General features: G+C 40.4%; 3 protein-coding genes across 6 annotated transcripts in view; 1 reads left to right on the forward strand and 2 right to left on the reverse strand.

The window, feature by feature from the left end:
• Positions 1-302: 302 nt before the first annotated feature.
• On the reverse strand, positions 303-11,474 carry kif15 (kinesin family member 15). Of its 4 annotated transcripts, XM_029493858.1 has the most exons (37): positions 11,379-11,474; positions 10,373-10,393; positions 10,054-10,084; positions 9,507-9,693; positions 9,290-9,366; positions 9,163-9,200; positions 8,970-9,067; positions 8,695-8,874; positions 8,402-8,611; positions 8,197-8,322; positions 7,688-7,810; positions 7,415-7,562; positions 7,168-7,259; positions 6,858-7,067; positions 6,466-6,643; positions 6,244-6,379; positions 5,875-6,016; positions 5,595-5,762; positions 5,361-5,489; positions 5,099-5,204; positions 4,808-4,973; positions 4,566-4,716; positions 4,373-4,458; positions 4,198-4,276; positions 4,001-4,087; positions 3,797-3,901; positions 3,517-3,639; positions 3,219-3,365; positions 3,006-3,101; positions 2,659-2,823; positions 2,280-2,380; positions 2,113-2,179; positions 1,992-2,029; positions 1,772-1,904; positions 995-1,126; positions 775-880; positions 303-661 (listed from the first exon to the last, which is right to left on the reverse strand). In XM_029493858.1, the coding sequence occupies exons 1-36, from the start codon at positions 11,395-11,397 to the stop codon at positions 806-808; spliced, it is 4,170 nt and encodes a 1,389-aa protein (XP_029349718.1). In that variant the 5' UTR covers positions 11,398-11,474; the 3' UTR covers positions 303-661; positions 775-805. The 4 variants fall into 4 exon arrangements, with proteins under 4 accessions (XP_029349718.1, XP_029349719.1, XP_029349720.1 ...); XM_029493859.1 differs by having other exon boundaries at positions 303-880; positions 9,507-9,690; XM_029493860.1 differs by having other exon boundaries at positions 303-880; positions 6,244-6,376.
• Positions 11,475-11,610: 136 nt separating this feature from the next.
• tacc3 (transforming, acidic coiled-coil containing protein 3) lies at positions 11,611-17,854 on the forward strand. Its single transcript, XM_029493755.1, has 17 exons — positions 11,611-11,718; positions 13,145-13,310; positions 13,720-13,847; positions 13,929-13,975; positions 14,070-15,207; positions 15,317-15,359; positions 15,449-15,563; positions 15,773-15,831; positions 15,915-16,045; positions 16,198-16,282; positions 16,372-16,500; positions 16,696-16,763; positions 16,851-16,894; positions 16,995-17,155; positions 17,239-17,345; positions 17,417-17,537; positions 17,640-17,854. Exons 2-17 carry the CDS (start codon positions 13,146-13,148, stop codon positions 17,703-17,705), a joined length of 2,607 nt encoding a protein of 868 aa, XP_029349615.1. The 5' UTR covers positions 11,611-11,718; position 13,145; the 3' UTR covers positions 17,706-17,854.
• Positions 17,855-18,639: 785 nt separating this feature from the next.
• The window catches only part of LOC115036276 (fibroblast growth factor receptor-like 1), a 28,940-nt gene continuing 20,276 nt past the window's right edge, over positions 18,640-27,303 (reverse strand). The window contains exons 4-7 of the mRNA XM_029494403.1: positions 22,561-22,647; positions 21,993-22,277; positions 20,928-21,281; positions 18,640-20,231 (exon numbers count right to left, since the gene is read on the reverse strand). Of these exons, the coding sequence (XP_029350263.1) occupies positions 19,798-20,231; positions 20,928-21,281; positions 21,993-22,277; positions 22,561-22,647 (1,160 nt within the window). The 3' untranslated portion in view covers positions 18,640-19,797. The remainder of the gene's footprint in view (positions 20,232-20,927; positions 21,282-21,992; positions 22,278-22,560; positions 22,648-27,303) is intronic.

Here is a 27,303-nt window from a genome sequence, read left to right on the forward strand (position 1 = left end):
GTGAAATGCTTTTATAAGTGTAAACTAACTATTGCAGATTCAAGCTTTCTATTTTCCAGACAAACGAGAAGAGCTGTCATCACTTTTTATGTGAAACGATGATGGGCTTTTTTCTTTTTTTGTTGGTGTTGTTATTTCTAACATTTTACAAGAAAGCACATAAGTTAGTCTACAAATTAATCAACAGCTCAGCTAATAATAAAAAATATTGCTGGTTGCTCAGGAAAACAAATTGTGTACAACATAAAACCAGAAACTAAAGTAATTTGTAATTACAAGATGTAGGAAAATATTTTTAATTACAGTATGAAAAACTTTATGCTTAAAAAAAACCCCAAACAATTCAGTATGATGGAAAATTTCTGTATAGTTGAAAAATACATAACATAATACCATGTATACAACTCACTCAGACATCAGCACCAAAAAAAATTAAGAACGTGAAATGTTCAGTTTTCACATTAATTATTGACCTTGCTACTACAGATTTCCAGTCCGCCAAGACCAATTGAAAATGGAGCTGGACTAATGGCTGTTTTGTCACACATATTCTGTCTTTGCTGCTCTAGAAGATCAGTGAAAAGGCTGAGTATGCCTCCTGGCAAAATTAGAGTGGTAATCATGTCACTGTATCATAAGAAAGATCCCTACAGCATATTACCTGAAAGTGAAGAAATATCATGAATCACAATAAGTTTGTACTTAAAACCATTCAAATCAAGTATATTAAGTACAGGTGAAAGAAAGAAACATTTTTTGAAGGTGGAGTTTCACCTGAAAACGATAAAAAAAAACTTGAAGATTTTCAAATCATATCCATTGCAAGGCATCCATTGCTGTCCCGTATTAAGTTTATCTCTGTTCGAAGCTTTTCATTTTCCTTTAAAATAAAATAAAAAGGTCAAAGTTAAATGTTTTGATTTGCTATGTTTTGCTTTGAAATTAGGGAAATGATAGAGACCCACACTGTAATGACTGCAGAAATATTAGTTACCTCTTGAAGTTTGGTGTTGTCCTTTTTCAGCTTCACCAGATATTCAATCCTCTGTTTGTGGTTTCTATGTCCCACAAGTTTTCCATTCTCCTCTGATAGCTTAATGTTCTGCTTACGAAGAACCTCATTCTCCTGTAAAAAAGACAAAATACTAAATCAAGTTCACCATTTTCAGTTAATTTGGCCATGGCAAAGTTATTTTCAATATGAAAATCATGCTGCACATGCCTTACTGTCATACATGTCAATATCAACATTTCATTAAATATTGAGTTCCCCTCTCTTTAATATATGCCATCAAGACTGATCTGAAAATAAGGATATATCTGGTTCTGTTGTTTACCTTACTTTGCAGTCTGATGCCTGTTGGTTATAATTGGCCGGACTGTTTTTGCAACAAGGACATAAGGATTGCTTTCCTACTCTGAGCATATCTGTTCATGAAATATTATGGAAAATCATTCACCATAATGGTTGAATTGTGTACGCATAAAAGTAAATAAAATAAGATAACACACTATGACTGACACTTACTACAGGTTTTAATTTTATTGTTATGTCCTCTTAAGCTCACCTGTCTGCTCAGCCAATTCTTTTAGTTTGCCCCATTTTATCCCAATTTACTTTAACAACATTTTGCTCAGATTAGTCTTTGCAATGTGACACAAGTGGAATAGAAATATTGGATGTTTTATTGTGGATCCTAATGATCACATGTTGGCATGGTAAATCTGACCAAAAATGTTTAATTTGAGTGCAGCCTACTTCCCATCTCACCTGGAGTAGTTTCTCCTCATCGTTTATCCTCTGTCTCAGCTCTTTCAACTCTAAACATTGGTTCCTAAGATCAGTGGTCAGCTGCTGAACGCAGGTCTGAGACTGAGCCAGCATGGCCTCTTGTTCCTGCAGTCTGAGCCACACCACAAAAAAGATGGCTTCCAATTATCAAGAAAAATTATTGATCAAATGAACATGACAAGATATAGCAGCTGCTTACCTCTTCTGAGTGTTATTCAGTTTCTGTATTATTTCGTTCTGTCAATTAATGACAAAGAATCATGTATTAAAAAGATTAATTTTTTAAGAGGGAAAAAACTAGCAAAGAGAAAGAAACATACCTTCTCTTTTCTCTCATCCTGCAGCTCTTTAAGATTAGACTGCTTGATGGCATCTTTCAACTCCTCACTGAAAATTACAAATCATCATTACTTTTCCTGACATCACCAACAATGCATGATCTGTTTACCTTTTGGGACAAAGGATATAGAGACAAAAAACACTGAACCTATTAGTTCCATTTTGTGTCAGATGTCTTTCCGCAGTGCAAAACTTGTCAAGCAAACCCTGGATTTCCATTCTGATCATCTCTTTCTCAGAGAGCTGTGTCTGAGGACAGTTAAATTGGATTAGTAATTATTTTTGATGTCATTTTCTATCATGTTCCTCATAGCATGCATTAAAAACAATAACAATCAAACAAAACAATGTAATACCACGATTTCATTTCACTTCTTAAAAAAAAAAATCGTAATAAAATTGACAATGCAAAAGCGCCAAGACAGTGTAAAATTGAAAACAGACACTAGAAGAGTCTGCTCTGAACACATCTACCCAATTTTGAATTGCTATATAGTCAGTAAATTAATTTCAAAACTAATTTATACCTTTAGTCTTTGGATCTCCTCATTCTTGGCAGTCCTCTCAGCATTCAGTTCAGCTAAAAGAATCTCCATGGTCATCATGGACGAACGTCTACTCTCCAGCTCCCTCTCCTGGTTCTCTAGCACCTGGGTCAAGTCCCGGCCAAAGCTTCCTGGTGTATGAGGTGTCTTCAGAGTCAGGGAAATGGGGAGGGGAGGCGAGGGGCACAGTTGAAAAAACAAAACAAAACAAAAAAAAAAATAAATCTTGACCCACTTCTGACTGAAACTGAAAACAAGCCACACCTCCTCCACTGTGTGATATATTAAATTATAGCATATACATTTACTAAATTAGGAACAGACTTTACCCGAGGTGCGGATTTAGGTGTGACTGCAGCCTCAATAAGGGGTTTGAGAGTTTCTTTTCTGATGATTTTTTCAATAGCTTCCTGCTGTTGCTGCACCTGGTACAGAAGGAGTTTGTTATTGTCAATCATAAGACGATAGCCTCATGATTTTTTTATTTTTTTTTACCTCAGTGATTATGTCATTCATTTCATTTTTAATGAATTAAACTTTACTTTTTGTTGTAGATTCTCTATGATGACATCCTTCTGGGCTGTTAGCTCTTGAGATGCTTGGAGAAGACTGCTCTGCTCATCTAAGACCTTAGTGAGTCGCTCAACCTCCTCAGTGGCATAAGTCATCTCCTCCTGTAACACTTCAACCTAAAAACAGAAATATATTCTAAACTGTACATTTATTGTTTTATAATGTTTTTGCATACAAAGCAAGAGTCACAATATTAATCAGCAACCGTGATCTTCAAAAATTCACAAAAAATGTGTGATCAGCAGTGTTTAATACAACCAAACTTACCTCGATCTTATTTGATGCTACTCTCCTTTCTAAAGCTTCTTTCAGGTCACAAATTTCTGTCTGCATCTTGAAGTTCTGCTCTCTAATATCATCTCTCTCAAGGCAGGTAGCATTGTACTTGGCCTGAAATGGAAATACTTTAATATTGCAAACACAACCAGACTGACTGATAAAGAACATTATGTGTATGTGCACAGTATGATTTGATAAAATAAGGCATTGTAAAATACACCGGCATTTTCTGACAAATTATGGGTGAAATAGGAGAAGAGTGAAGTACTGTGATGTCTTTGACATCTTCAGACAGGTGAGTAATAGTTTCGCCATTCTGGTTCAGCTCACTGCGGAGGTCCCTGGTTTTGGTCATCAGTTCTAGAATAACATCCTTTAAAACAATACAACAGATATTCAACAGGATGGCAGATATATTGCAGTTATATTAGAAAAAAAAAAGGTAACCAAGTGTAATAATTCACTGTCTTACTTTATCCTGTTCATTCTTCTGCTCCAAGCCTTTTGTGGTTTCATTGGCAGAGATTACATTTTTCTCAAGTTCAAGAATTTTGAAGACCTTAAAAAACAAAAATAAGGCAACCAGGTTTAACTGCTAGGATGCAATTTCTGTTATGCTAAACCGTTAGCATTTTTAACTATATCATGCACACTGTTCCTCAAGCTGACCTGTTGTTGATTTTGTGCTGTCAGGTCTGAGACTTGCTTTGTGAGTTGTGTATTCTGTTCGACTGTTTCAATAAGTTCTCTGAAAGCATATGTCAAGATCATTTATGTTGATTTGAGAAGCTTTTGAGAAGTTAAAAACTGTTGTTGCGATACACCATCTGACAGAAAAACTCACTTAGATGTATTTTCTTTTTTTTCTTGTAACTGTGTGATCACAGTGCTTGTGTGTTCCTTCTCACTTTGCAGAGAATTATTTGATTCCTACAGTGAAAGAAAGAAAAGCGCAAAAAAACAAAACAAGCAATTAAGGCAACAATGCTGACATTTTAGAATACAAAAATCAATGTTGAGTTTATGAGTTCACTGACCGTGAGCTGTACTTTCAGTTCATCAATTTCTTGCTGCCTGTCCTGCAGCTGCTGTCTTGCCTGATCAGCCTCAAATTTGGCCTCAGCTTGCAGTTGGTCAAATGAATCCTGCAGAGTTCGATGTTGTTCCAGAAGCTGCTCCCACTCCATCCTGGAATAAAGAGATGGTTGTCCTTGGGGCACATTAACAGATTGGTTCGAGAACCATCACAATATAGAGGAAGTATTACACTCATGCTTACTGGATTTTGTCAAGCTGAAGCTGTGTGCTGATCAGACTGCTGGAGAGTTGGCTCATCTCTTTCTGCTGCTCACTCTGGCCATCTCTTAACTCGTTCTTAACAGCAGCCAATTCCTTATCGGAGGAGTTCAGCACCAAGCGTAGATCATGGATCTCACTCCTCAGGACTAAAATGAGAGGAAGGGAGGAGTCATTATCTTGGTGCTCTTGTCTCTACAACTATATAATGGAAACATCCAAGTTAAATCTCAGCAGAAATCCAGGCAATGCAGGATATACTTTAGAGCCTCACCATTCCCAGCTTCCTGTTCAGACTGAAGGCTCTGTTGCAGCTCGCTGATAGTTTTTTGCAGATTGAGCTGATCTCTGGTCCCGTTAGCTTTCTCGGTAGAAAGTTGCTGAATAGCCCAAAGATAGATAAATAGAATATCAAAATAATTAAGTAAAATTCTATCTTTTTTTTTTTTTTTTTTAAACACATCAAATAACAATATGCTCTTACAAAATTTCAGCAAGATAAAACTGCAAATAAGGAGCGCAAGGAGATGATGTACCTCATCTTTGTGCTCAGACTCTTGTGATATCACCATGATCTGCTCTTCAAGCTTTGCAATTTGCTGCAACAGCTTGTTGTTCTTTAGTTCTTCCTCATTAAGCTGTATGCGAACACGACTAGCTTGCTCCTGATGAAAATGGATAAAGTTGAAGATAGAAAGTATGACAGTGTGGGGGTTTGACTATACATCATAGCATGTATTATTTCAGGAATAGATATTATGTTGTTTTACCTGCACTTGCCGAAGTTCCTCAGTCAAGGCCATCTCAGTCATGTCTGAGGGAGGTTGCTCCTCCCAAATACCATCACCATTATTGTCTACACCATTCAAGTGTTCTGGACTGGAGAGCGGTACAAGGCGGGAACGCAAGTTGTATGCTTTGGTGGGCGTGGTGAGAATCTGTTATGATAGACAATCACTGGATAAAATACTTTTTTTTTTTTTGCCAAGTTCAGTTTAGGTCACAGTTTTCATCAAAAAATTCTGAATAGAAATTTTGACATCACCTAACCTTTATAGTTTCAACATGAATCCTGTTCAGCTCAGAGACCTCCTGTTTTTTGTGGGCATTTGTGGCTTCCAAAATGTTTTCCAAATGGTGGTTGGATTTCTCAAGGTATCTTTTCTCAGACTTCAGCTGAGATATCTCTTTCCTAGAACACAAAGCAGCATCCAAAAAAAAAAAAAAAATAAATAAATAAAATAATAATAAAATCACAATGCCAACAAATTATACTTTAAAACCTGTGAAGTCAATGGATGACAAAGGGCACCTTTCACTAATGCAACAAAACAAATCCATATTATAATGACAGACTCTAGTGGTGGATGAGGTGAAATGGGTTTAAGAGTAGTTTTCTTTATTAGATCCCCTCCTTACGTGGTGATTTCTTTATACTCCTCAAAGGCCTGAAGAGCACTTGTGAGGTCCGATTGTTTCTGAAGCAGCTGAGCCTTAAGCTTCTCGATTGGAGCTGTTGTAACACCATCTGCAGCCGCGGTGGTTGAGGAGGCTGCTGGAAGTGTAAAGTAATGTGAAATAACTTACATTTCATAATATCCACTAAACCGTTTTCGATCTCTCTCATGATAATTATCTTACTGTCCCTGAGTCTTTCTGACTCCATAGCAGTCTCGAAGGCCTCTTCCAGCTCAGCAGCAACTTGGGCTACAAGCTCTCCAGCCTTCACCACTGACTCTAGAGAGCGAAGCTGTCGGTTCTCTTGTCTGAGGCTAAAGTTCTCAGCTGCATATCGCGTCATCTTTGGGTGATGATCAACCTTAAAGGGCAGCAGTGTGGAAACCAGGAATAAAGGAGCACTGAGGCATTACAATGGGCATTATAATAAGAAAATGAAGCACATTGCCAGTAATGGCGAAAAAGCATAGCCTGGATTTTAGAAGAAATAAAATAGATTTGTACAAAAAAAAAAAAAAAATTTGTTAAAAAAAGATGAACTACAGGTCCTCCTTATTGAAAGACATTATTTTCACCTGATCTCTCAAGATCTTGATCTCTTCTTTCAGTTGGTCAATCACAGCCTGAGTATCCTTGTCTGACAAGAAGTGATCTCCTGCTTTCAATTTCTTCTCAAGGCGCAAGATGTGGTCTTCTCGAAACCTGACAATCATTCTGCTGGAATGGATGAATTTGTCTTTCTGTGTCCAGGCCTCTTCAAGCTGAGCCACCTTCTCAAGGAGGACCTGGGTGCAATCAAAAACAACTAAATTTCCTTGCTTCACATATTTCCTCACAACACTGTAGTGGCTAAAAATAAAAAAAATAAATAAATAAAAATCATACTTTCTTCTCTTCTTCTCGCTTCCTCCACAGACGAACAGCAGACATGAACTTTGCTTTATAGGAGACATCATGTTGAATTTCATTGGATGGTCCTGGTGTGAAAACATTTTTTTAAATGTATTTAATTTTTTTATTTAAGTTATGGCTTCTGAATGACTCTATCTCATGTAACCAAATGTGTCAATGGTTTAGAGCGGATGTTTCTGTAGGGGTATGGTGGATAACAATGGCATAGACATGTTGTTACCCATGCAAAATTGAGGTCCTCCTGGTGCTACATCTCGTACGCAGTCCAGTGCCTGAGAAGCCAGTGTCTGTGCAAGCTGCTCCTTGAGCTTCTTAATCTCAGCCTGTAACTGTTTCACGTTTCCTTGTGTGTCTTCATTAATGATGGCCTGGAAAAACACAATAACTGCACAATAAGGATGAGATAATAATGTTCTCTAATTACCATAAGTTTATTAATATTATTTAATTTATTGTCTGTGTAAGTTACACAGTTTTACTTTATGACAGATACCTTATTCTTGATCAGCTTTGCTCTCTGAGCAAATTGCAGGGTAGACAGTGTTTCTCCAAAACACTTTGAACCAGGATGAACATTGGCTATTATGTAAGTCTTTGCATTTCCTCCAAGGGAATCCTAAAATAAAATATAAAATAGAAAGTAGCAACAGTCCATGACACCTTTGTGTTAAATGATAGTGTTATATTATCCACAAAAGTCAAACTGAACTTGATAATCAGGGTCAGAATGCCAGGGAAACAACATGTATATCCCTTAATTTCAATTTAAACCACATCACAAGAATAAATGATTAGCTTATGTATTTCCCAACTTCTCTCTATAGTGTTGAGGAATTTTAGCAGACAAAGGGGCGACACTAAAAATCACAGGCATTTAAGGAATAGCTGTCATTTGAGTCACTTACAAACACCTCCATTGCTGAACTAGGCACTGCAGCATCATTCGGTGTGGGGGGGTCTCATTTAAAAGCAAAAATGCATTTATTAGCGACAGACACTCACCCTAAGCAAGAAGGTGAGTTTAGAATCTCTGTAGCAGATGTGGCGGTTCTTCCCATTGGACATGTCCACCAGTGCCATGATTACCTGACCAAGGGACATAAGGGAACGGTTTATACTGCTGGCCTCCTGAAAAAGAAATAACAGTAGTAAGCAAATGCAAACATATAGCGCTTATATTTATGGTATAAAAAAAAGGAGGAATCACCTTGAGTCTGGAGCCCTCTGTGTGTGTGTCTTTCTGCCTCTCAGATCCTGCCAGATCCACCAGGTTCAACTGAGACATTCGAATGTTCACCACTTCATTGATGGACTCTTTGGACTCCAAAGTCATGGTGAATACCGCGTGAGATCTTGAAGACTCACGGTTCATGGAGGTAGAAGCCACACGTCGATTACGCCAGCCCATAGACAGTACCTAAGATATTTCAAACACAAATTTTGTACATTCCTACTTTATAGGAATCGAGTGTTTCATCACAAGAGATGAGGAATATCTACCTGATAAGCTTCAGCTGCTGAGGTGACAAACTTCTCCACTGCTCCTTCAACAAACACACCCTTCTTAATGTTCTCCCTGAGGAAAAGACTGGCTGAGGCGGTGTCCAAGAGGTCATAAATTTGTTCATTATAGATCTCGATAAATGAACATTTGCAAAGGAAACTCTTGGATTGGGCAGACTTTTTGGAGAGAGAAAAAGGAAGACAAAATTATTAAAAAAATAAACATTAATTTTGGCGTACATGATTTTTTATGATCAAATGTGACAGCTCACCCTTTCCACTTCTCTGTTGATGAGAAAAAACAGGTACTCAAAACTTCGAGGAATAACCCCACGGAGTTCATCTGTGAAATTATCCAACTCTGAAGGCCCTACACCAAGAAATAATAATAAAAAAATGCTACTTATATTACTGAATGCTTGATATCTTGTAGTATACAACGTAAATGGTACAATGAACTCTCACCTAGCATAGTGAACGTTTTGCCTGAGCCAGTCTGTCCACTACAGAAGAGAAGGTTATTTAAGAAACTAGTTGTGTCCAAATATTTTTCCATTTTATACCATGTGGAAACAATATAAAGACCACTTACTATGCAAAGATGGTACCATTGTATCCATTAATGCAAGACTGAACAATATTCTTGGCTACGCTGGAGAAGACAGAGTCCTGTTTAAAAATGAGAGATAAAGATTACACACCAACCAGGATTCATTTTGACAATATCCCACCATGCAGCTTATTATTAATTACTTAAACAAGTTTTACTTGTGTAAGCAGAATGTTGGCAATGCTCATGTATACCCAACCTGAGATGTGTCCATATCAGCTACATGATCGTAGGTAAAGGTTCGAGGCTCTGGTTTTGAGAGCAGGCGGATGGTGGTGGGTGAAGTGACTGTGAGACACAGATTTTGATCTCCATCTGTGGTCAGCCCAGTGCCCTGGGCCAGTGGGCGCACTCGCACAAAAACCTTGATAGAATTGCTGTCACTGCTGTAATACAAGAAAGTAAAATTAATCGTGGCAATCAAAAATAAATTAGTTGGTAATGGTTAAAAAGCAAACATCACCAAGGTGTTTTATTTTGTTTGTTTTAACAGATAGTCATAAAGTTGGGAGATTATGAAAACGTTTGTTTTATTAACTGGATAGTGTCACTCAAAACAAGCAACCTTATAGTCAAACCTAAAATCACCTGAGAAATAAAAAACATAACTACACAATGAGGCTTCATATATGTCTCCTCTCATATATAGTATCATCCCAGCATTTTAATATCTTTAGTGTTGACGTTAGTGTCATGACCGGTGTGTTTGTGGACAAAACTACCGTATCGTCCAGAAGATAGATTACCTGGCAACAAGCTGGGTTGAATCGCCAGATCCTGTCAACAAAATGAAACGACTGTTCAAGTTTATAAGAGTTGTAGCCTCACTTCATAAAGCTGAGCATGTGTTACGTAAAAACTGCATGGTTGATATTTGTGAAGAGTCCAAACGCACAACAGCACGTTCAAAAAGTGCGGAGAAAAGACAATAGCAGAGTGAGCTGACCAGGTTAACTAACCTGCTAATGTTGACACAAACCGTTACACAGACTGTCTCCGCTAACGTGTTGCGCTGTTGACAACACTTAGTTGACTAAATGAATGCACAGACAACTGTTGTGTTACCTTTTCCGGTGGAATTCATGGCTGAAACAGAAAATGTGTAGTAAAATTAGCCTTCTACATAGCAGGTCGGTCACGACGATCGACAGTGTTTACATCCTTCAGAATTGGCGGGCAGGTCAGTCCGTTCTTCTTCTGTGTTTATTTTTTTAACAGTGAGGAGTGCACCGCCACCTACTGCAGACAGACGGTAACCTTCGTTTACACTAATATACACTCTTAAGATGTGCATATTAATGTCATTTCTAAGATAAAAAAAAGTCTAATAAAAAAATTCCATTTTGTCCTATATTTCTTACACTCCTGATAAATAAATATGAACACCAGCATTTTCACTTTGCACTTTAAAAGATAGCTCCTGAGCTCGGAATATTATATGAGATGCACAGCTAGTTTTGGTGTTTACTAACCACATTTTCTGTCGTTTTCTTCGATAACTTTCTGTTCAATATTTACGTGAGGCATTTTTTTCCAAGTAGCACACTAAAAAGCTCTAGTGGACAACTCGACGATGATGTTCAGAGGGTTATCTCTCATGGAAGCTAATGGCTAGATTTCCCTGAGGTGTTCCAATTATCAGTACTTTAGCACAATCTGAACCTTTCTTATGCTGCACGGAAGAAAAAAAAAATTGAGAATGAACACGTTCGTTTATTATTGTTTTTTCATATGTACAAAAGAGGTATCATATTTGAATAGCAAACTTCAAGAGCGTAATTTTAACACACACAACACACACACTAGCGACTGACTGTGATGAACAGACTAAGATGACTATAAAATGACCTTGCTGTTTTCTCTCTGAAGGCCTTAAAAATTGTTGACAGACATTGAAAAAATAAATAAATAAATAAATAAAATCAGTGTGTGATGTTTCCCGGGAAGAACTTGTCACTTCGCTTTCCACACGTCTGGGACCGACGTGTAAAAGTGTTTGGTGAAGTAATGCCTGTAATTCATATCAGTAAAAACCTACTGAAATGCACACATTTTTTTCAAGCATACTTACTTTTTGATTTGCAGCACATTGTATGCTCTTAACCTGAAGCTGTTTAAAAGTTATCGGGATTTATATCTTGTTATTTTTTTATTATCTCTGACATTGGCTCGAGCAGAAGAATTGGATCACTTCCGTTCTTCGGCGTGATTGGTCGCCCGACCCGGAAGCGCGTTCGCTTTGAATGTTTCCGGCCATTTCATTGGTGCGTTTCAAGACTTTTAAATTCCAAACGGTTTCCAGACGGAGAGGGGAATTCAAACTCACGTCGTCTCCTCTCGCTCAGTTCGCTCTTTGTATCGTCTGACAGAAGACGCTATAATTCCTGCCAAATTCGTCTTCGATTTTTGAGGTAGGTGGTGAATTTAAAAAAAGAGCACAGATGCTTACGCCTTGTGCAGCTGTCCTTTCACGGAAGGATCTGAATATTGTGTGCTGCCTGGCTTTTCTTTCGCAGCCCTGGACGTTATTTACGGTTAACACAGATTATGCCAATATCCAAACGGGCGATTTTCTTGACGACGAATTTCCAGTTTAAAATCGAGAGGCTCCTGTTAGAACATTCAGCTGACTAGTTCCTGAGTGTTGCGGTCGATGACAAATTGTGACCAAGGTTAGCTGTCCACGTTGAAACATTTCTCCTGATTACAGAGCTGGCCGCTGTAACCGAACCTCATGACAGACAGGCGTTCATTCCCAAATACCAGGAGGTCACGTGGTCCATATCTTGGTATTAGCCCGAAATTTCACACGTGTCTAACCTCAAAACAAACATTGTGATCTGAGCACATACAGTTAGCTGTTGGAATGAAATGATTTTCTAAATCGTAGGTTGAATATAATTGGAATCTTGTTATCTGGAAGGGTTTGACCGAGTTACAGTAATTGTTGCATAATGCTTTAATGCATCGATCTGTTTAACTGTAGAGCCATCCCAGCACAAACAACACAGATCATTGATAACACTGACAGCAGCTGAATGCCATTGGTTTTGCCTGTTGCTAAGGCTCATTGATGGAACAAACCGTCTATTGTTGTAAATACAGCAGTGGATCTCCTGCTATTACAGGCCAAACTGTGACGAAAGTATATAGTTTAACAGACTGGGAGCATCAAGTCACCTGGCAATGAAGGCTCTCATGTTAAACTACTTATCCGTATGTTTCTGGGCTTATTCATCATGAGTAATACTACAAAGCTGACCTTTGCAAAGAAAACATACATTTATCATTTTAACAATGAAAGGAATTGCGACCAGGATGTTTTTTGAGCTCCACATTTTGAAGTTGAAAAATGCACTTGCCAGTGCTCTCTGCTGGACATGTTATGTAATAGCAACACTGTTTCTGCTACAAACAGCTTAGATATTTTATGTTTACTACGTCAAACACTGACAGCATATATGTACTGATACTTATGGACTTATGTTTTTCAATAAGATGTTTTTTTAAATGCCGTCCTTACTAATTTTTTTTTCTACCCATCCGAGCCTTTCCATATATAGGCTAAGGTCTGTTGTACCAATAGAAAACTTAATTCTATGGAAACAAATATTTATCAACAGAAGTAAATTGGAAAAATCATTTGGTGACATTTGTCTTGATTTTACAGTTAACCGTGTGTCATCTTTCTGTACGAGGATCATTTCTGCACACATCAGTAAACCCTGTTGTGTCAAGTGTCTTATCAACTGGCTGCACCTTTCAGGATGACGCCTCCCTCGCAGTGCAGTGGGGTGACCTGGGCCTATAACTTATATTTTGTCTTTGCTTTTACAGGATGACTTCTGTTGAGGTCAATGACGAGAATTGCGGGGTATGCCCCAGCGGAAAACTCAACACTTCAAATAACGACATATTTGCTTTGGATCAGCCGACTGGGAGGCCCTCCATCCTGCGTCAGACAGAGAACCTTCCCAATAAGACTTTAGCAAAAGGGGTGAAGGTATTTACTTTGCGCATTAAAAATGTTGTGTCAACTGTACTGTAATGCTAACTCCTAAATGAGCATCTTTCAATGAGAGAAAACAATATAAAGCTGCCTGACTCTTTTATTTCTGGTTACAGGACACACATGAAATGGGTTATACAGTGACTCTGAAGTCTATAGCACACTTCCAATCAACTTTAATAATAATAGAATTTCACAGAATTGAGAACACCCATGTTAGTAAACAGAAAAAGAAATATTGTTTTCTGACTTGTCAAGCACAAATGTTGTTTGTTTTGTGTATGTGTGTTAATTAAAATGGTTTCCTGTAAAAATTGGTTATGTTCTATATTTTTATTCTCTCTGTAAATTAATTGGTTTCCATACCAAACTTACTATACTGACCTGAGCTATTTGTGTATAGGTTTGTTTTCAGACGCCAAGAAGAGATCCTGTGACCAAGAGAATTCTATCTCCAACCAAGTCAGTGAGGATGACCAGTGTTGATGAATGTACAAAAGCAATGGAGTTCATAGATTTGGATAAAACAGAGTAAGTATGAATTTTTCTCCAACTAAAGTGTGCCTCCAATGAAATTACTCTTCAGCTGAGGATACCCCATGTTTATTTCAGCGCTCTGCTGCAAGAGACCACCCCCAAGTCTGATGAACCCAAACAAGGTAATCCAACCTCATCCAGCCTTCCAACTATATTTCATTTGAATATCTCTGAATGCTTAAAAAATAATGCAAATCCCCTCAACTCTTTCCACAGAAGTGTCATCTTATCCTGATGATGACATGCCAATACGAAGCAAAGGAGGGTATCAGCTGGATTTTGACAACCTCGAAATGATCAATCCTTTTCAGGGGTCCAATATGATGGTCCTCTCTCCAGGAAGGCCTCGTGTTGAAAACCTCCCTGTGGAACAGCCTGAGTCTCAAAACACAAAACCTGAGAATGTCTCAGAGGAGCCAGTCAAGATGGACTCTGCTCTAGACGACACACTTCCATTCATTCCTTCTGTGGAAAACTCACTGGTTAATGTCTCTGCCAATATCAGCTCTACAGATAGCAGTGTGATCACAGTCGCAAAGGCCCCAGCAGTGGAGGATCAAGATTCAGGTACTGCCATGCCTGATGAAGAACAGCCTGCTGAAACATCTCCAAAACTTGATCAAGACACAACATCAGGGAGCTTTGTGGAAGATGCCCCGTTGCCAGCAGAAGGTTCATATAACTTGGATTTTGACAACCTTGATGAAATTAATCCTTTCCAAACCGGTGGTTCTAAAATCCAAAATTCCCCTGTCCTTGGGAGAAAGATGCCAGACAGTAAGCCAGTTGTTGATGAGCCACAGATAAAGGAAGATAAACCTGAAGATATTGTTGATGTTCCGGAGGTGGCTGGAAATGGGCCTATTCAGCCTGAAATGAAACCCATAGCTGCAGTGATCCCAATATCCACGAATGCATCCATTCCTCCAGCTGCTGAACCCCAGCCAGCCACTTCCACAGTCAAAGAAGGTCCAATCAAACTAGAATTTAATCTTGATGATGGCGCTGAGGTTAAACAAAAACCACCACTGAAGAAATTAGGTAAAAGGCCAGTTGGTGCCAAACCTAAAGAAGGAAAGTCTGGCGTTAACGGGCCCCAGTCTGATGTCAAACCACTAAAAGAATCTTTGGTGAAGTCCGATACCAATAATGCTGCTGACGGTATAGTTCCAAAAGGCTCTTACTCATTTGACTTTGACAAATTTGACAGCCCAGACTTTAATCCCTTTGGCACAAAAACAAACATGAGCAACTCTCCAAACTGCAGCAAGAAATCTGACCGTGCACTTATGGAAACTGCTACTCCAGAGAAAACGGAGAATCCTGATGAGAAGGAAGCTGTATCACCAGCATGGTATGTTAAGGATTCAAATCAGTGTGAGACAACTATTTACCCGCAGTGGAAGCTTCAGTCAGCAGAAGTGCTTTTTGTCACACTATTCATGTATTCTTGTTCTGTGCAGTGAAAGAGGCTGTGTCCCAGCTGCTGAACCCAAACCTGGAGTGGTAAGAGAAGTAAAGATGAAATCTTAGTTCCTAATAAATGTTTAAATGTATCTTTTCTTTTCATAACACATATTTTTGTGCAATGGCAGACTGCTGCATCTGACCATGATGAAATAACTGAGCTCTCTGAACAACCTCAACCTGAGCAGAAGTCAGAGCCTTTAATCTCAGACTTCTGTGATGATTTTGTTCCAGCAATGACATGTAAGTAATTATTGTCCATAATGCTTTTGTTTTGTCTAGCTTCACAAATTATTAAAAAAAAAAAAACAACTTTAAATTTAAATGTCTGAAAACCCCTCTCCCCTTTCAATCGTCATACAAGCCCATAGAGGATGAACCTTTTCTTCTGAGTAGTTGCATCATTAAACAGAAAGTTAACATGGATGCTAACCTGTGATCTCGGTTTCTAGTCATGGCCAATGACTTTGATGGACAAATCGACTACCTGGAACAGTTCGGGTCCAGCAGTGTGAGTACTTCATGTTTGTGCAGTCAAAGAACTTATTTCTTAACAAAGTAAAGGTATTTAAGTGTTAACATTTCTGCCAACAGTTCAAGGAATCTGCACTGAGGAAACAATCCTTGTACCTTAAATTTGACCCCCTTCTGAGAGAGAGCCCAAAGAAGTCTGCAGGTCCGGCTGCTCAGACCCACGTTGCTCGTCCTATTGACTTTGCTTCACGGTATGACTAATTTCAGGTTTCAGTTACTTTGATTGCTGCTTTTTCTGGATATTACAGAGGAATTTGTTCAGCTTTAGACATCATATGCAACTAAATTAGAATGATGGGTTTGGGTTTTCCCCCCCCCCCCCCCCCTCTCTCCTCCAATTCAGACTTGAGACTTCAAAGGTGGCGCTAACTGACGAAGCACTTGAACCACATAAGAATGATTTCAAACTCTTTGATGCTACAACATCAGTAAGTCACTCTCAAACAGCCAATACTGCTACTCAGATGTTTTCTTGCTTCATCTACTAACTTGAATTATTACTGTAAACTTCATCTAGACTCCGCCAATCCTTGAGAGCCTGATCCCTCCTTTCCCACAGCCAGCAAACACTGAGGATGCCATTATTGAAGTGCTGAAGTACAGTCAGAAAGACATGGATGCAGCTATCAGCAAAGTCCAAGCTGAAGTATGCACAGATTAAATGTTCAACTAAATAACTAAAATATACATTTGCTAAATGAAACTAAAATGTATTTTATATATACATATACATATATAAATTTTAAAACTAAAAATAATTTTTTTTAGTTTTTAATTAGGTTTAGGTTTTTTAGGTTTAATATTTATTTATTATTTATTTTTTTTTTTTTTTGCTTAACAGTCCAGTGAAAAAGAAGAGCAGTGGAGTGCTAAGTATGAAAAGTTACATGCTGATGGTCAGGAAATGAGGTAAGCTGTGCTGTTTTGTTTTTGATTGATATATTTAAAGATGATTTTTCTTTTAACTTTTTTTTTTTTTTTCCCTCTTCTACACAGGAAAATAATTGCAGAATTTGAGCTCATGATTGCAAAAATGATGGGTAAGGTAACAGATTCTATACATTTTCCACTCTTGGGGATTGTTTACAAAATGGAGTGTTCAAAGTAGGTTTTCATTTTGATTTTTTTGCCGATGTACAGTTGATCAAGAGAAGGACAGAGAGGTGGCTCAGGCAAAGCTGAATGAGGTTTTGCTGGAGAAGGAGCAAGTGTCCAGTGACCTGAGCTCAATGGAGAGATCTTTTTCTGAGCTTTTCAAGAGACTGGAGAAGTACAAGGACGTTATCGAGGGTTACAAAAAGGTTTGAAAAGCAGAATGTTTTCCTTTTTTTTTTTTTTTATTAAATAAAGTGAATACTCGACAAAAAACTGCCCTTTTCCTCAGAACGAGGAAACTCTGAAAGCTTGTGCACAGGACTACCTGGTGAGGATCAAAAAGGAGGAGCAGCGTTACAAGACCCTTAAAGCCCACGCTGAAGAGAAAATTGGCCAGTAAGAAACCTGCTCTTACTCTAAATTGTGAGGCTCAGACTGGCAGACAATAATTTATTGTTACTCCTCAGTGCAAATGAAGAGATTGCTGAGGTGCGGTCCAAGTACAAGGCAGAAGTGTCAGCTCTTCAAGCCCAGCTGCGCCGGGAGCAGCTGAAGGTACAGTCATTGGAGAAGAGCCTGGACCAAAAGGTGAGTTAATTTCATTGTGTGTATTCTAGATATTGGGGGGGGGGGGTAAAAAATTTATATACACACTCACAACTTTTCTGTAATTACTCCCCTCTTTTCTAGGAGAAGGAGGCTGAAGAACTGACCAAACTTTGTGATGAACTTATCACCAAAGTTCAGAAGGGTTGACCCCGCCTATAAATACTGTCTCTTCTTTCTGTTCTTCTTCTGCCTTAGTTGAAGATTGTTCTTCGTTCTTCTGTTTTCTTTCTTGTCTGTTTTTTATCAATGTTCTTAGAATACTGTAAAAAGTTAAATAAAGATAATTTGCAAGTTTTGGCAAATTTGAATAGTTTTTTTTTTATATACATCCAATAAAAAGTTATTACTGTTTTCTGCATGATGTCAAAGCACTAGGGGGCAGTGTTACTTTATTTTGAATCTTGTCCTGCAGTTCTTGGAATGAAAGCATTACTCAAAGATTTGGCAGTGCCAGAGCAAAAACCTATTTGGAATTTTGAGTTTGAACACGATCTGTCTGGAGCCTGCACCCCCATCCACCAGTGCTTATAACAAAACAAGAGCCCACCTGACACAATGCTCCCCTTCTTCCCAGAGCAATCACAGGGTCCTGTCACATCATTCCCAGAGAAGGACAATGCACTTCCTAAATGGTGAAATAAAATCCTGCCTAGATTGGAGTTGAATGAGGTGGTGGTGCAGACCGGGGAGGAGGCGGACAGCGTCGGTTCACTTAAATGGAAAGAGATGCTGGTCATACGGTGTAGTCTTGCAGGGCCCATCACTCATCTAAAATGGGACTGAGAGGCTGCTCTTCTGTCTGTACGGTATCTATTCGGTCATTCATCCAGGCCACTTCTGTCCCTCTGCTGGCTGCCCTCTGTGTCACCCTCAGCAGACACCTACACTGGCTCAAAGGAAGAAAGGTGACTTGTCTGGGCCCAGAACCGCATCACGCACTTTTTAGGACAGTTAACTGCCACTGACATCGTTCACAAAGACTTTTCTGCTTTAACTGGCAATAACAGACTTCAAAGGACATCCACAATGTGCTCCAGATAAACTTGGCCAGTTCAGTTGCACCAGAAACATAAATTCTTATGAAGCATATGACTATTTTGTTTCAGGTCATTTAATCAAACTGCTAAATCATCAAACCTTAAGATGATTTAGTTTTTATGCTGTGAACAGAGTACATCATACAAGATTGTCAGATATAACCAATTACATACAGAAATACTTAGATACTGGCATGAACTAAATGTGATTAACCTGGGTGGCAAAGTACTCAAAATGTACTATAGACAACAGTATACTTTAATAACATTACATAGATATGTAAAACACCATAATCTGAAAAATAAACTTTTGATACAATTCTTAGCAAAATAAATTAAATATTCATGACTCAATTTGATTATAAATGACTACCCCTTCATGTACTGTGTGTGGATGTGGTGGTAGTCAAAATAGACTTATCCTCTGCTGGTTTATCTCAAAATGCAACTGACTAGTGATGGGAACCTACCTAAAAAACGTAGAATGGCAAGGGTGACCAGTTCAGTTAACATGGAAACACAATTCTTCCATCCCTTGCAGTCCTTGGCAAGGTTTGCATGCCTCGAGCTGGCTATGCCTACTCTTTACGACTCTGACACGGAACTGGAGAGGGGAGTATAAAGGATAGTGGTCAGCATTTCAAACATTATGCATCTTTAACAAAACAAAAGGACTACCTGAGTAGGGGCATTAAACCAGCCCTTTTGTAGGTCTCGAGTACCATTTTCATCTTCATTACTAGGTGGGACATAATGGAGCTGATCATGTGATACAGTAGGTAAAACCTACACTCCATTTTTAGCCACACCTCAAGTAGGAAAATGCTAAATTCAGCTGCTGAAGGAGACCTTGGAGCTGGCCTCAATAGCTGCAATTCAACTCACACGCTGCACATTTCCTTGTCCTTTCTGAATTAAGTGCACAACAAGGATTAATAGAGTTTAGTGGTGTGAGAATCTGAAGGTAAAAAAAAAGCACCAAATATGGAAGTTTGGATGTAAAAAAACCAAACCAAAACAAAACACTAGCTGTGTGTCACTGGCCACTGTTTTTCACATGTACACTCGCCCAATAATGTCCAGCTGTGACAAGCGTCCATGTTTGAGTTAGATCTGACTGATTCCTGGTGAATGACACTGTTCAGTCCACAGCTCATTCTCCCATTGAGATACTGCAGCAGTCAGTGTGTATAGCACTCGGGCTAACACTGAAAATGAATGTGTTGATGCTGGTGTACTTTCCCGTCCACATGAGAGTGAGTGTGTGTGTGAATGTCTGTGTAGATTTTGGGGTAGATTTTAGGGGGGAGTGTTGGTCCCCCTTGGCTGAGGAGGAGCTGCTGCTGTGCTAGGTACTCCTCATAGTTCATGGAGCTCATGCAGTCTTTCTCAGTGCTCGAGGACGGAGGCGCGCAGCCCCTGTCCCGCTCCCGATATGGCAGCCGGTGGGAGCTCTGCAGGACCTGCGCAGTCGCAGCTGGAGCGCTGGGAGGAGGACAGTGTTTTCTGCTCTGACAGAACCACAGCAGCACTGTGCCAAAGATGAAGACTATTCCAGCAGGTATGCCGATGATGACAGGCCAGGGCAGGGAGCTGGAGGCTGGTGAGAACATGGCTGTGATGGGAGGCTTTGTGTCTGCAGGAGAAGAGCGCAAAAAACAGAGAGGGATCAAAGCAAGCTGGCAGGTTTCGTGTCCAAAAGGCAGTTTCCTCCAAATGTAAGATTTAAGATGAAAACAACAAGCTTATTTTTAGATTCATTATGAAGACCATAAAATAGTACAAAAGCAAAAACCTGAATGCTTAAACCAGCTATATTCAACCACCTGTAATCATACTGAAGTTGTGCCTGAGAAAGAAAGACTGAAAAAAACTAAAATGTTCACTTTTCAGACTACATTTGATATAGATATTAAATGTTGCAGAAGAAAACATAAAAAAAACCAAACTGAAACCAGCAGAAGTTGGAATTTTCGCTAAACTTTCTAAATTAATTTACTTAGGCATTAAAACAAAGCACTTAATAAAGCAATGCTTGATGGAAAAGAGCTAAAAGGCCTGGAAAATTGACTTGGCTGTATTTGCTGGAGAATAAAACAAGTTGAACAATTTCTAAAACTGAAGTTTCTGCTGGTTAATGCTGCTTTGCTGTCACGCATCCTCATTTGTACTCTCCATTATTGACAGGTTGACATTCCCCTGATGTCTTTGTGTAATGCACACTAATGTTGATCTGAAACAGACAGCCACATAAACTATACAAACTTAAAGGACAGATCCAGGCTGCCGATTTGTTGCTCTGGATCCGTAAACGGACGATCCTCAGCCTCACCTGGGAGCACGGTGAGGAAGGCGCTGCGGAAGCTGTAGCCCATGGTGTTGGCACCTAAGCAGATGTACATGCCAGCATCCTCTTCCTTGGCGCGGGTAATGAGCAGCTTGTTGAGGTAGGAGCCATCGGGCCTCGACCATACCTCTGCCGTGGGCAGCACCACAAATTGGTGGTCACCCACTTCGATGGTGGAGTTGTAGCGGCTTTCCTCATTAGACTCCACGCGTTTCAGCCACTGAATGACCGGCTTAACATCACTCCTCACTTTGCACTGGAATGACGTGGTACCTCCATAGTCCACTGTGGTGTTGACTGGGTGAGTGCCTGTCAAAATAGGTTTGGAGTTTGTCCTTTCTATAAAGACACACAAAGAAAAACTGTCAGGACACACACGCAGACTCCTGTTGGCATGACAGTCCTCCTGCGGATAGAAGAGGTCTTGGCTGGCCATGCTATTACTCGCCCCGGGCTTAGAACTTCTAATTGACAGAGAGGGAGGAATACCACATGTAACACAAGAAGTATGTGTGATTAGTTCCCTCTCTTTCTTTGCTCCTGGTTGTACAGCACACATTTCTCATGGGAGGGGAGGGGGGCATGCGGGTCTGGCAGACAGCTGGGCTTTAATCGGCTCCAGATTGGGTGGATGGTCTCTGAGTGGAACAGGCTCCCCCCTCTGTGCAAACACCAGGGCACAAGCCCTCACTCTCAAGCCTGCTTCCTCAATATGCTTCTCATATACATGATTACACAAGCACATTCATCATGCAGCAAGGATAAGACCTGCTGTTCGCAATCAGATGTCAGGAGTAGGTAGATCAGAGGGGAGAGGGGATTTTTTTTATAGGTTACAGTTCTTCTTTGGTCAAAATCAGGCCAATCATTACAGTAATTACACGATTTTAATTTCCCACAGCAATGTACAAAAGATAAAAAAAAAGAAAGATCCAAACAGGCAGCAGTAATCACTTGAATTGAAATGCTTGATATAATGCAATAGCACTAGTACTTCCAGGTGAGGAGGTTTTGTCTGCGTGCAGCTCAGCCTCTCTGTGTGATACTCACGTATGACCTCAACTTTATAGGTGGCGTTGATTTCCCCAGCACGATTGGAGACTCTGCAGGTGTATCTGCCGCTATGCTCCGGCTTCAGATTCTTCAGACTCAGTGTCCACTTCTTCTGTCGTCCCTCGCCGACTTCCTGCTCCGACAGCAGCCTGTCGTCCTTCAGCCACACGATGTCCGGTCGTGGGTTTCCACTGGCGGTGCATTTCAGCCGCACTGAGCTGCCCACAGGACGAGCTATCACCCTCTTCCTCATCTTAGCTGGCTGGGTGAAGCGGGGACGCACTTTAGAGGTAAAAAGAAGAAACATTCAATTTATTTGTCAGGATTTTTTGCAAGTATCTTAACTAAAAACCTTTGTTATTCTCACTTTTTTTCCTGTCCAGCTTCAAAATGAAATGGGAGTCAATTTAAACTTGTGCCAAGTCTACCACAACCTACATAACCCTATTAACGCTTTTCAAAACTGGAATCTTGATGCAGAGTCAAGCAGTTAATCATTTTATATCATCCCTGAGATATGAATTGCTGTCTTAGTGCAAAAAATCTAAAACTGCGGAGCTCTTACCAAGTTTGTCCGACAGCCCATCGGTGCCCAGCTCATACTCTCCTCCATCGGCTGGTCCTGGTGCAGTTTTATCAGAACCCGAGTCATCTGTTAACACAGCAGGACATCAACAGTTGACTACAAAACACAACAGCGAAGTGTATGTTATTATTTAGAATCATTTTATTAGTTATTTATTATTAGTTATTATTTATTGTAAGAAGTGCAGCTGAATTTAAGGAAGAAACACACATTTTGAACTGATGACACCAAAGCGCCTGTTGTCAGAGACTTTCAACTCACAAACCCGATATTGTAACTTTCCAGTACAATCCTCTTTTTTTAATTTTTTACTGTGTCACTTTCACAGCTTTTTTGGCAGTGACCCAACACCAAGCACTACTGGCAAAGTGTTGTTGGGTTTAACTGGGTAAATTTAGCATTTATAGATAGACTTCTCTGAGTGGGGAGCATGCTTCCAAATGCTGTGAGCATTTGGAAGTAATATGATCAGTTTTCATAAGCCGGCTTCTCTGAGACAGCTGTGGAGTTTATGTCATTGGATGACATCATGCAGCGGTGTTAAGATGGGGCTTAAGGAAAATATAATGAGTGAAACCTAATCGACGGTTTGTTATGCACATCGACTGTTTGAGTTAGGCATTCATGAATTAACAGAGCAGATCAGGTTCCTCCCACATCTCTGCCAGTCTGTGCAGCCTCTCTGTGAGAGATTAGCCAGATGAGTATTGAAGAACAGCTCCTGTAAATAATTTAGTAACACTGAGGTGCCTGTTGACATTAGATATGCCAACCACCACATCTTTAACAAACTTGCAAGAAGTCAACAGAAACACAGAGACATGCTAGCCCAAATGGAAAAATTACCAGTTCTGTACCTTTCACCTCTCGTTTTGATTTCAGGTTCAGTGCAGCTTGTTGTCAGATTTTTCGAGACGCAGTTTGGCACAGTTGATTCCCTCTCAGGGTTTGACTGGGTCAGGTAAAGAGACCAGATGTGACTTCTAACCCTCCCGCTCTACCTCCCCCTGAGTCCCCCCAAAACCTTCAGAGCTCTCGAGGGTTCTCTGGGTACAAACCCTCCTTTGTTTGTCCCCTGCAGCACCAAGCCCAGCCATGATGTCATGGCTATTTGAAGGGCTTTAACTGGCCAACTATAATAACCCATTCCTTTAAAAAACAGCCTCCACTGGAAGAAATATTTCTCTGTTGCTCACTTGGGCTCTCCGCATTCCACCCGGTTCCTAAACCTCCCAATCCAAACAGAACATGGTCCCACACTGCCGGGGTTTTCTTTTTGACTTTTTTTTTTCCTGAATCTATTTCCTCTCTACTTTTTGGCAATCTTAGGGAACAATGGCACCTTTTATATGCGTGCCCTGTTAAAGCTAACTCTTGCCACTATTGTCTCGGCATAATGGTGACTGACTAAGTTGCAGACAGAGTCGAGGTAATAGCAATGCAATATTAGTGTTATTTTTGGGAGATCAAAAAATAAATGAATGGACTGAGAGGCCTTCAACTGTATGAGAGGCCTGTTCTCAGTTACTGGAAACTCAGTGAAGACTTTAACTTATCACGGAATGAGTGATCAAACAAAAATCCTACGACTTTATTTGCTGTATGATATCAAGTTTCATGAATCAAATGGCAATTAAATTAGAAGGATCATGAATCAAGTGCATGCTCGGTCAAGTAAAGGAGCCAAGAGAAACTGTTATGTTATTTAAAATTCAATCAGTCTCCTTCCATACAACTTGAAGCCATTCATGATCTTGCAGGAGTGTTTAGGGTCTGACGCCATCTCCTCCTACTTCATTCACAAATCCAGGCACAGGAAACAAGTCACTACACACTCTTTCTGCTGGCCTCCTGTGCCAGCTGCATCACAGGAAAAGGCCTGATGATCTGAGGTCACAATGAGCCCCAGATGTCGTTGGGGACATGGTTATATCCAGAAAAAGTTATGTGTAGCCTTGCATCATTCTCTGGAAATCTCTAGACAGCTACCACATGCAATCAGTCACACACAGGGCAATTTATACAACATTTGGCCTGACTGTCGCTGGAATGGATCAAAATGAAAAAATGTGCCTGGAAAGTCAGCATCTCCGTGTAACAATGCATACTGCCAGCCCTGCATTATCCCAGTAATATTTCATCTGTGCAGACGTAAAGACTGAAATCCAAATCTGACAATCCCCTGTTAATGCTTACATGAAACCTGCTGCAGTCTGACCAGCTGGGAATAGAGAGGCTCCAGCATGCATGTCTGTCCTGGAGGGGGTGCTGGGAGGTGATGGGGCCAGTTGTCAGGAGACCACCCCAAACAGGGCCCAAACAGCCAGCTGGAGGGATTGAGGAGGCGCCATGTTGCACTGACTGACCAGATTCTTCAGATAGCTCTGGGGAGGACAGTCTGTTCACTGGCGGATGGGAAGAGGGATATCTCTCCAGCCGCAGAGGAACCCCTCCTCCTTACATCAGCCTGCAAAACCCCTCGCTCACTCATTTCCAATCCTGCCCCATGTCTCTGCTGTCTCTTTTGCTCCATCTCTTTCTTCTTCTTGGTTTCATTGCTAAACAATGTTTAAGAAGATATGTTTTCCACATCAGGATTGAATCTGAACAGCTGCCTGGATTTTGTTGACCTTTTCCCCCCTGACCAGCACTATGGCCAATTGCGGTTGCTTCGTGAACTTTTTCTGTCTGCGATCCAGTAAAAGCTATAAACTGAGAGGACAGATACTGTATGCAGAGCTACGCTGGGAGATACCCCCATTAGTATTTAAATCAAATACCTTTCTTTTCTGATATTCCTGCATGTGAAGTGAATTCAACTAAATTAAAATAGCTAAAAGTTACTCCATTCATTTTTAATGGACGGCGTGCTTGATAATTGCAGACAATTAAGCTGTATTATACTGTAAGGGTTTTTACGGTGAGGCCCCATAATCTTTGTGGCAAAAGCTCCCAAACAGCTGTGCATCCCTGATGGTGTTCCTGTGTGTTCTGTTTCGTTTCCTCCTACTCTACCACCTGAACTGTATCACCACCAAGTTCCTGCCCTGGCTCTAACAGTACTGAGTTTGCTCAGGTACCTCACAGAACCTCTCCTATCACCCTCATTCTGTCTAGTGACCATCGTGAAATCCTCGCCTTCCTGGTTGTATCAGCTCCTCAAACCCCATTTGTCCTCGGACACCCCTGGCTCAAAACTCATAACCCACAGACAGACTGGTCACAAGACAAAATTACTGGATGGAGTTCTTTCTGTCATGCCCTGTGCCTGAAATCTGCCTTGCCACCTACAAGAGGAGACAACCAGCCTGTTCCCGAGCTACCTGAACCAGACCTGTCCAACGTTCCCCCAGAATACCATGACCTGAAACCGTCCATATGATGGCCCTTTTGACCTGTTGCCCGATGCCCCCCTCCTCTCCAGTTGTCTTTACAATCTGTCTCGACCAGAGAGGGAGGCAATGGAAAGATACATCTCGGATTCTCTTGATGCAGGCATCATATGACCCTCCACTCCACCACTAGGGGTAGATTTTTTTTGTGGACAACAAGAAAGGCAGAAGAAGGCAGTGAGGGATGCACAGTAAACCCAACCGGATCCAGGTGACGGTCCTGCTAACCTCATTTTCATCCCAGACTCTGCGCGCTCTCCGGTTTTGGGCCCATGCTACCCTGGGGCTAATAGAACTGTTGCCCTCCTGAAAAGACATTTCTGGTGTGCCAGTCATGACCAGGATACCCGCAACTTTGTGGCTGCCTGCACCACCTGCGCCTGAAACAAAGCATCTCATCAAGCTCCTGCTGGCCTTCTCAACTCCCTACCAGTTCCATGTCGTCCCTGGTCCCACATTGCCTTGGATTTTGTGACTGGACCCCCATCTAAAGGTAATGAAGTAATCCTAACCATCATAGACCACTTTTCCAAAGCCACTCATTTCATTGCCCTGGACAAACTGCCTTCTGCCACTGAAACCGCTCGTCTGTTAACGGAGCATGACCTGCCCACTGTCCATTTGTTGCCATGCTCTGCCAGCCACCTGTGTTCCTCCCTGGAAGTTTCCCCAGCCCTGTAGTTTTTTTTTTTTTGTGATCCGCATTGTGGATTCAGCTTGGTTTATTAAGATTGGGCTGAACAGTTGGGACAATTATTTATTTAAAAAAAAATGATGGATGGATTGCTAGTGTGATGAAAGAGAACAGAAAGTAGAGACGGTTAAGTGTCTAGTTGGTCTGTCATGCACTCCCTATTCGAAGACAAGTCAGAAATGGAACAATCTAGATCGGGATTAGCAGTCAGACCAGAAAGTTTCTCCATAAAGGGCAAAAACATTTGTGATAAAAATCTCATGGAAATGCGCTTTCAAGAAAGACTGATTGAACTTCTGAAAGTATTTTTTTTCCTAACCTAATCACAGAGTCAGGGGAAACCGATGCATGCAGTCAGGTTGAACTGATCTCCTGCCGTCCGCTGCCAGCTTCATCACAGTGGATTCCAGCGGTTTTCAAGTCTTCATTCTCACTCACTAACAATTACAGCAGAAGCTAAACCAGACAAATTATCTATCACATAAACACAACACACCACTGGGAGAAAATCATCTATTACCAAGTTTAATTGCCTAATAGTGTGTGTGTAGTTTGTCTTCCATGTCTAAATCAATATTTGACTAAAAATGAAAACCATGTGCATGTACAATATTACTGTTTCCTGCACATAAGAAT

This window comes from Echeneis naucrates, chromosome 22 (genome assembly GCF_900963305.1).
Source record: "Echeneis naucrates chromosome 22, fEcheNa1.1, whole genome shotgun sequence".
Lineage (NCBI taxonomy): Eukaryota > Metazoa > Chordata > Actinopteri > Carangiformes > Echeneidae > Echeneis > Echeneis naucrates.